Raw genomic sequence first — 9,907 nt, 5'->3', positions numbered from 1 at the left:
TATAAATGTGGAGTTCTTAGAATGAAATACATATCAATGTCCTCTGACTAAAAACTATCAGAAACAAAAACTTAGTCTAATGCTTTTATTGTTTTAACACAGACGAGCTGCCAGGTAATCTTTATGATTTCCAAAATGTGGACTAAGAATTGTAACTTAAAAATCTAAAATTTACAAAGCTGAAGTTAGTTTTACCAAAATTAGATATTTTCACTCACAGGGGAAAAAAAATTAGAAAACACCACATGGTTTTAAAACACAGACTTTTCCCCTTGTGGTGAGCTGGGGGTCCTGGCTCTTCGTGCAGCCCGAGGTTTAAATTATTCTAACAGAATAGGACATGCAAGTGCATTTTAGAACCATACATGTAATACTGGCTACTTATATTTACCTTAATGAATTTAAAGTGAAATATACTTCTTTTTCCAAACAAAGTCTTCTTCCAAAACAATTTTTTCCAAAATATTTAACACCGTGATTTTCTGTTTTCAGAAAAGCCTGGCCTCTCGCATCCTTCCCACCTGAACAGAACCCCACAGCCACCCGCAGTGGGAAGGGGCTGGGGTGCAGACGGCTTCATGAAGCAGTGGGCACCGAGACGGCAGTCTGGGATCCAGCCTCTGAGTCCACATCTCCACTGCACCACTACGCGACTCAGGACGCCGTCTGCCGACCGCTCAGGCGCTCAGCACGATCAGCTTATGGAGCTGGTAGAGGAAAGTGTTCTTCCCTCTGCTGCCCTCCCGGTTGGCCTGCTCCATCACCAGCTTGGGGTCAACCTGTGAGACAGGCAAAAGGACCAGTCAGACCCACTTGTTACCAGGGTGGGCTTTTCTATACATAACAGAAACAAAATAAATACATAAAATTAGGCACACATACACACACAGACATGTAAGATACCAGAAAGTGTTCTTTCAATTTTCCAAAAATATTTACCTAATGCTTCTCTACTCTCACTATCGTTGTTGTGTGCCGTCAAGTCGATTTCCGACTCACAGTGACCCGTGTGACAGAGCAGAACTGCCCCACAGGGTTTCCTGGGCTGTATCGCCAAGTGTTCCTCCCATGGAGCTGCTGGGTGGGTTTGAACCGCCAACCTATCAGTTAGCGGCCAAGCGCTTCACTGCTGCACCACCAGGGCTCCTTTACTTCATATCATATATTCCGTAATACAACTATAAATGCATATTTAATATGGTGACCTTTCTCAGTAATCTCCCACACGCTCCTTCTCATGTAAACATGAACAGAACTTCATGATAAGCATTAAAGCATGAAAGTGTCTACAACATGCAGCCTCAAATGAAATTCTGCTTTCCAGCTACATCCTGTGCTATGTCCAGTCCCAAAAGCTCTGGGCTACAGCGGGGCAGCCAGTGACGCTCTGAGCGTTCATTCTAAGAGGGACCCAGCAAAGGGGCACTCGGCAAGGCAGGGCTTCTCATAGTGGAAGCAGGCTCTTCAGGGCACCTTCTGCCTAGCACACCAGAGGGATGAGGAGTGTACCCAGTGGGGACACTCATAAATACTTCCCTGGCTCCAGAACTGCAGCGTAAAACTCTCCTCAAGTTTCTGCCACCGAAGTCACATCTTAGTCACTACTCTGAACCCGGAGACAGGAGGGGCTAAGGTGCCCAGGTGGGCCTGCCCTGCATCCAACCAATGAGACTAAAAGCTGGTGAGCTGGCAGAGGGACAGACTGGCAAACGGTTTTTACACAGACCAAGAGAAATAAGAGGCCAACCCTGTACAACGCAAACCACTTTCCCAAACTTTCAGGCAGTGGGCCCGGGGCTGACAGTCCTCCCAGGCCCTGCACAGGCCCATTCCCCCCACGACCTCCTGGCCACCCCAGCACCCCACTAGGCCTCGAGTCCTCTGCTCTCCGCATCCCCAGCCGACTCGTGTCCCAACCCCGCGTGTCGAACCCTGGTGTGGCCTGCATGCTTCTCACTCACCAGATTCCAGTCATATGGCTTTTCATGCCACTTAGGGACAATTCTCTCTCTTGGCTTCAACTGACAGAACAAGCTAAGATTTAACAAAGAAAATTATCTTAGTTACACATTAATAATTGAAAATACTGTGATTTTTTTTTAAAAGAAATTTTAATCCTATTTTCTCAGAATTATAACTATAGTAAGTTTTTCAGAGGTCAAATTTTATATAGTTATGATCAGAGAATATTTCAATCCAAAGCACATTCAAAATGGGGAAAACGGAGTGAAGCCCATCTACAGGACCAGCCCTTTCTCTCTGCCTGGTCACCAGCTTGCTGCACTACTAACTCAAGTTTTGTGGGGTAAAACAGGACATTTTAAATCCTTCGCTGGAAATAGCACCAGCTTAAGAAGGTAGACAGATACAGTGTTCAAGCAACAACAGCGTGAAGACATCTGAAAATCTTCTCCCCTCGAAGTAACAAAAAAACTGGATAAAACTGTCAAAAAAACAATGACTTCAAGGTTCTGGAAATCCACCAAAGACAGACCACAAGCTGAGAAGCATTTTCCTCGTGAGAAACCGCTGAGCTTCAGGCAAGAGCAGAGGAGGTCTAGCCTTCTCGCCTGGGCAGCTCCCACCCGCCCACCCCCACCTCAGTCCAGCACTGTGGTCCACTAGGGTGGGGCTGGCCACAAACACCAGCATCTTCACTGCCAAAGGGAGCTCACTTGCTCTGTAGCAGAGGGTGAAAACCCCCCGCTTTGTAGCACTGTTGGAAAAATGGCAACTGGGCAGGAAACAGACGGGGAGGCCCACAGCTCTAGTAGCTGTCCTGCTTGGGGCGAGCGGCAGACGACAGACCACCCAGAAATTCAAGAGGGAGACCCCGGAAACGAGAGTGCCATCAAAACCGAGACCGGCTCTCCGACAGCCCTGGCTGGCTGGGAGGCTGCACACGCACGCAAACACACACGTGCGCACGTGCACACATGCACACACGCACACACACGCAGACACATGCACACACACGCACAGGAAAGGCCTGGGAAGCCCTGGCAAACAATGACGCCAGGGAAGAGTCAGAATTGGCCTGAGCTTCGAATGCGCTCCCAGCGCACACAGACCTGCTGGCAGAGGGTGGGGCCTAACGGCTTAGCTGTTTCAGCCCAACTTGTGACTGACCACTGGCTGAGCGCTAGGCAGTGCAGACACAAAGACAACCTGGAAGACGCCAGGCTGAAAACAAACCCGGCCGCCAGGGCCTCACACCGTGGGGACAGAGATTCTGCAGATTAGATCCAGGTGAGTTACTACGGTGAAACAAAATACAACTTAGCCAGAAAAAGCAACAACCTTCAGGGAGAGGAAACCAATCAACATCCTAAACTGCTGCACTGTACCATCTAAAATACCCAATTTTAAACCGAAACTATGAAGCACACAAAGCAAGAGGCTGTGTGACTCATCCTGAAAAGGAAAAAGAAACGGGTGAGGGGCCTTCGAAGCAGCTACCCCAAATATGCTCAAAGGATTAAAGGAAGATAAAACGCCAGTTACTCAGCTAACATCAATTAAAATGGAAAATCATACAAAAGAGCCAAACGGAAATTCCAGAGTTAAAAAGTACAGCGACTGAAATGGAAAATTCAGAGAATCATCACCTGCAGATCCGAGACGGCAGAATAACAAATCAGTAAACCTGGAGACGGATGAATAGAAATCAGCCAACCTGGAGGACAGAGAGAACACACTGAAGAAAAATGGCCGGCGCCTCGGGGACCAGGGGGACAGCCTCACTGCACCAGTGTGCGTGTAACAAGGGTCCCCAAAGGAGAGACAAGCAAGCAGGGGCAAAAAAAAAAAAAAAACCTGAAGAAAGGGTGGCCGAAGACTTCTAAAATTTGATTTAAAAAAATCATGACAGACCTAAGAATCTCAATTAACCCCAAACAGAATAAAAACAAAGAAATCCACACCTAGATACATTATAATCAAACTGTTCAGGGACAAAGACAATCTTGAAAGCAGCAAGAGAAGTGACTTGCCACAATCTTCAATAAGATTATCAGTCGACTTCGCCTCAGAGGCAACGGAGCCAGAAGGCAGTGGAATGACATACTCAAAGTGCTAAAAGATAAAACAGTCAACCAACAACTCTATATCCAGCAAAACTATCCAGCAAAATGAAGGTGAAATAAAGACAGAAAAGCACTGAGAGGACCCACTGCTAGCAGCCTGTCTTACAAGAAATACTAAAGAAAGTCCTTCGATCTAAAAGACAGTGACACCAGATGGTGACTCAAAGCCACAGGAAGAAATGAAAAGCACCAGGAATAGTAAATATGTGGGTTAATATAAAATTTTTTAAAAATATTTGTTTTCTTAATTTCTTAAAAAAATTAAGATTGTATAAAGCAGTAACTGTAACACTACATTGTTGTATTTATAACACATACAGAAGTAATACAAATGATAACAGGACAAAGGAAGGGGGAAATAAAGCTGAATGGGAGTAAAGTTGCTGTATTTTACTGGAATTAACCAGTATTTACTAATTACAACTGAATTCAGGTTACGATGCAATTTTAGCCCTGATGGTGCAGTGGTTAAGTGCTCAGCTGCTAACCGAAAGGTTGCCTGTTCGAACCTACCAGCTGCTCCACGGGAGAAAGATGTGGCAGTCTGCTTCTGTAGGGATTACAGCCTTGGAAATCTTATTGGGCAGTTGTTCTACTCTGTCCTACAGGGTCATTATGAGTCGGGATTGACTCGATGACAGTACGTTTTTCGGTTAGAGCAATCACGGAGACAGTTGTAAAACTGGGTGGTGGTGATGGTTGCAAAACTGTATAAATTTTCTAAAATCACTGAATTGTTTAGAAAAAGAAAACCAACCTACTCTATAGCATAACAAGTCAGGATACAGTTACCTTGTTGTGGGGGAAGTGACAGTAGCTGTAAGTGGACACCAAGGTGCTTCTGGGCACTGGTCATCTTGTTCCTTGTCTGGCTGCTGGCCACATGGATGTGCTCATTTTGTGAACATGCGCTGGGCTGTGCCTTTGATCTGTGTACTCTGTGTACATTACACCTCACCCAAATGTTTATGGGAGGAAAGGACTGTCACCATCTCATCAGAAGCTGCCTGCTTCCCAACCAGCACAGTGCAGGCTCTACGGACAAGGACGTATCTGCTGCTATCCTGGCAGAGCTGTATCTGGAGAACTGGCTGTGCGGGAGACCGTCTTTGCTCCTCCACACCCACTCTCCCCTCTTCTCGCCTTCTCTGGGGCCCTCAAGGCTCACCTGTATGGGCTACACCAATGGAAGCCCTTGCCCTCTGGCTTCCTGTTGGATTTGGCCAGTGGGAGTCCCAGAAAGAGGTGAGAGGGAGGAGAGGGAGGTCAGGATGCTATTCCCTGACCTCCTTCCCTAAGGGGAGGATCAACAGAGGGCTCAGCTCCTGTAAGGCATCTTTTCCACACAGTCTCTCAGCCCCCAGGTTCCAGGACCATGCTCCCTCTCAGTGCCTCCAAGACATGCCACTGTTAATAGCCCGAGGGCACTGCAGTATTCAGGTGGGTTCCCCGTGCCCTGCAGTTATGGATTGAACTGTGTCCCCCCAAAATTCATGTCAACTTGGCTAGGCCATGATTCCCAGTACTGTGTGGTTCTCCTCCATTTTGTGATCTGTGATTATCCTATGTGTTGTCATCCCAACCTCTAGGATGTTAATAAGGCAGGATTAGAGGCAGTTATGTTAATGAGGCAGGACACCGTCTACAGGATTAGGTTGTATCTAGAGTCAATCTCTTCTGAGATAAAAAAGAGAGAAGCAAGAAGAGAGGCGAGGGACCATCTACTGCCAAGAAAGAAGAGCCCAGAGCAGAGCATGTCCTTCGGCCCGGGATTCCTGCGCTGAGAAACTCCTAGACCCAGGGGAAGACTGATGACAAGAATCCTCCCCCAGAGCTAAAAGAGAGAAAAAGGCATCCCCCTGAAGGAAGCACCCTGAATTTAGACTTCTAGCCTCTTAAACTGTGAGAGAATACATCTGTTTGTTAAAGCCACCCACTTGTGGTGTTTCTGTTATAGAAGTGCTAGATAACTCAGACACCTGTCCATACTTAGTGAAAGGGACTCAATTTTCAGTGTTGACTACTTCCTGCCTGGATTCTAACTGGCACCCAGGACAAACGGGGCTGCTCTCCACAGGAAGTTGGTGTCTACAAGCTGTCATCTCCTAGATGCTGCCTCGGGCACTGGGATTCCACTTCAAATGATCAACCTATCATTATCTCCTAAACAAATGAAAACACTCACAAGACAGCTAAGAAGGCTGAGCAGGAAGGAAAGAAGCCCATGTCATCACACAACTTACCCTAAAAGTTTCTGACGAGCGTTGTCCTGTAACTGAGCAATTCTTTCTGGCCCAAGATACTTAGATCCATTTGGTCCATCACATGCTAGCTTGTTAATAGCTGCCCTGAGAATATTAATCTGCAAACAACACATAAATATTCGCACGGTTCTATTATAAACTGATAAGCTGTGGGAATTTCATTCCACACTGAAGCAACCCGTCAGGGTCAGCATCCGAGAAACGGTTCTAGTGGTGGCATCGGAACCCGGCTAACTTTAGGGGCGATCATGCGAATCAAGATCAGCCCAAGGCTGATTCCCATGAGGTGGAGGTCAGATATACCTCCACTCTCTGACGTTTTTACCAATTCTGACACCAGCCACCCTCCCCATGGCACTCTCTACTTCTCTTCTGAGTTCAATAATCCTCTTCTGGGTTCAATAACTCATTGCAGTGGCCACAGAGAATTCACAGACCATACTTACCATTAAGTGGTTTATTAAGGAAGTAAACAGGGTATAACTCGGGATCAAGATCAGGAAGCACGCAGGCAAAGTCTGGAGGCTCCCCCCAAGAAGAGAGCGCACCCCTCCCTTCTTCAGTGCAAGGCAGCTCTCAGCAGCTCTCCACCAGGCAAGCAAGCAGGCCCTACTCCCTGTCGTGCATGCTCCCTCTAAGCCCCCTCAGGAAAGGCTTTTTCTCAGCCTCCTGAAGACAGGCCTCTCTACCTTCAGCCTCCCTGCCCTCACCACTGATTTTACCACTGGGCCCTTTCCAGGCTTGTTGCTGTCTTCAGTGTTAGAGCCCTTTACCTGTGTTACAGCTCTTTCAGGAGGTTCCTTGCCTCTTCTCCCTCCCTACTGCTTCTGTCTGCTTCCGGTCTGAATAACCTCTGTGGGGTTGGCTGCATATATACACAAACTCCTCATAAATTTCAAGGTATGGCCCTTTCACCAGAGCCACAAACTGCCATTCCCCTCTTGGTAGGCCACAGACACGTCACGTGCATAGTAGGCTACAGTAAGTTCATTTGCATAGCCTATGGTCACTTCATTTACACATTATATCGACCAGTCTCTGCAAGGTGCATCCCAGTCACAGGGCAGGCTGCAGCCCAGGACCACACAGAAAGTATCACACCATCATTTGTTTGCAGCTTACCCAGGAAGTGTCAATCAACCAGGACAAAAGTAACAAGCCCTCTGGGGGAGAAAACCAGGGCAAAGGTAACTCCTCAGGGCTTAGGGGGAAATCTCTCAAGCGGTTTTTCCAAAGAACCAAGGCAAAAGGCCACTTAAAGGAACTCATTTCACCACAGTCTTCTTCTGACTATCATCAATATGGTATTAAAGCTCAAATAACCACTATCATAACTTAAACAGTAACAAAAGAAAAATATTTACATCAGCAAGAAAAGTTCAGACTTTTTAGTATAAACACATTTTAAAGTTCTACCTGACAATCTAACAGTTTAACTTGTGGAGTTACACAATTTGAAAGCTGCTAGAATCACATGCATTTCTTTGACTCTGTATTGTTTGTGTGAAAGCCTAAAGAGCATCCCACCCTCTAGAGGTACATGCGATGCTTTGTTACCAGCCCTTGTCATAGATTTTTCAAATAAACTTTTTTATTTTTGCGTACTTTTAGAGTTACAGAAAAGTTGCAAAGATAGGCAGCTAGTTCCCCTGTATACCCCTTGCCCAGCTTTCCCTACTGCCACCATGGTACATCTGTCAAGACCAAGAAACCCTCTTTGGCACAGTCTTATTAACTCAACATGTCCTCTTTCTGTTCCGGGACCCACTTCAGGGTACCACGTGGTATTTGTCATCACCTGTCCCAATCCTCTGATCTAGGGCTGCTTCTCAGCCTTGTCTTGCTTTTCCAGACAGTGACACTCGTGAGGAGTTCTGGTCAGGTATCCTGTAGAATGTTCTCCAGTTTGTCTTTGTCTACTGTTTTTCTCGTGGTCAGACGAGGGTTCTGGGAAGACGACCACAGAGGTCAAGTGCCTTCTCGTCACATTAAGCAGCGGGTACATGACGTCAACGCGCCATCACGGGGAGGATCCCCTTCCGCATCTGGTTCAGGTGGTGTCATCCAGGTCTCTCCACCGTGAAGTGTCTCCTTCCTCTGTCCCTGCTCTACTGTCGAGAAGTGCACACTAAGCCTAGCCCATCCCGGGTGGGTTTCAGCTCCACCTCCTGGAGGGGGCAATTATCTACATATATTACTGGGAATTCTCCATTTACTTACTTAATCATTTATTTATATCACTATGAACTCATGGATACTCAGCTTCTACTTTGGGTTATAATCCAATACACCACAGGATTTATTTTGTTGCTAACATTGTTCCAGCTTAGCTTTTGGGATCTCTTTCAGGTTGGCTGCTGTGCCCTTTGAATACGCTCCCGTCCCTTTGTGTTTGGAGCATGTCTTTTACTTTCTGGTACTACAAGAAGCTCCAGGCTCACTCTGTATTGTCCACATCTCAGTCCTAAAATCAGCTGTTTCTATAAAGAGCCCTGGTTCCTTCTACTGGAGCGTGGTATTGGAAACCACAATCTGGACACCGGATATACTCATTGTTACTAGGCCGGCAGGGGAGGTCACTACTTCTAGGAAATGTATGTAGATATACCAACACATACCTGTAATTATTTTGTTTCTATCCATCTGTGTCCATAACGAGCTGAGCCTGAGTTCATACCGATGCCCCTGGGTTTGTTCTAGCTTTCTTTTCTTGCTTATCTGCAACTTCCCTCTCTGACAGTGAGAAAACTTGGCTCCCATCATCCATTTACTTGTTTGTTCAACCCCAGTTTACATGTAAAGCAGCTTGGAATTGTCAACCTGTACCCGTGAGAAACAACTTTACCAACCAGAGAAGGTGTTTATGTGCAGTTCCTTGTCTTTAGCCTTACTGTTTACAGTCAAACCCCCATTTCCCAAAGCTCCTTTCTTCTTCACCCCCTCCAATGCAATTATATCATACACTTGCAATACAGTTAGATTCATTTGTCACAGAATACATAAAATCCCAGGATCCCCGACATCCTGATTGATGGTGTGTGTGTGTGTGTGTGTGTGTGTGTGTGTGTGTGTGTGTGTGAGAGAGAGAGAGAGAGAGAGAGAGATTAGTGTGCATGCATTAGGGTTCCACTCTTTACAACGTATAGTTCTATGGGTTCTATGTATACTTCTATGTATGGTTACACTGTGTAGTTTAACCACCCCGGCATATGGAACAACTGCTTCACCCAAAAAGTTTCCCTGGGCATGCTCCTTGTAGTCAACCCTCCTTTCTCCCCGAGTAACCACTAAACTGTTTTATGTCCTTACAGTGTGTTGTCTTTTCCAGAATGTCATATGAATAGAATCCTACAATATGTGGCCCTTGGGCCTGGATTTTTTTCACTTAGTAAAATGTACTTAAGATCCATCCATATTGTCCCATGAATCAATTGCTCATTCCTTTGTACTGCTGAATAATATTCCACAGTACTGACACACCACACTTCATCCGTCCCACAGTACTGACACACCACACTTCATCCGTCCCACAGTACTGACACACCACACTTCATCCGT

The 9,907-nt window shown here is 46.3% G+C and overlaps 1 protein-coding gene across 1 annotated transcript in view; it reads right to left on the bottom strand.

The window, feature by feature from the left end:
* Positions 1–312: 312 nt before the first annotated feature.
* TDRD9 (tudor domain containing 9) overlaps positions 313–9,907 on the bottom strand; it is a 131,505-nt gene continuing 121,910 nt past the window's right edge. Inside the window, exons 35-37 of the mRNA XM_004376801.2 lie at positions 6,329–6,447; positions 1,962–2,034; positions 313–779 (exon numbers count right to left, since the gene is read on the bottom strand). Coding sequence (XP_004376858.1) covers positions 678–779; positions 1,962–2,034; positions 6,329–6,447 — 294 coding nt within the window. The 3' untranslated portion in view covers positions 313–677. The remainder of the gene's footprint in view (positions 780–1,961; positions 2,035–6,328; positions 6,448–9,907) is intronic.

The sequence above is a fragment of the Trichechus manatus genome, unplaced genomic scaffold (genome assembly GCF_000243295.1).
Source record: "Trichechus manatus latirostris isolate Lorelei unplaced genomic scaffold, TriManLat1.0 scaffold00045, whole genome shotgun sequence".
NCBI classification, from domain to species: domain Eukaryota; kingdom Metazoa; phylum Chordata; class Mammalia; order Sirenia; family Trichechidae; genus Trichechus; species Trichechus manatus.
This window is presented reverse-complemented; position numbering and strand designations above follow the sequence as displayed.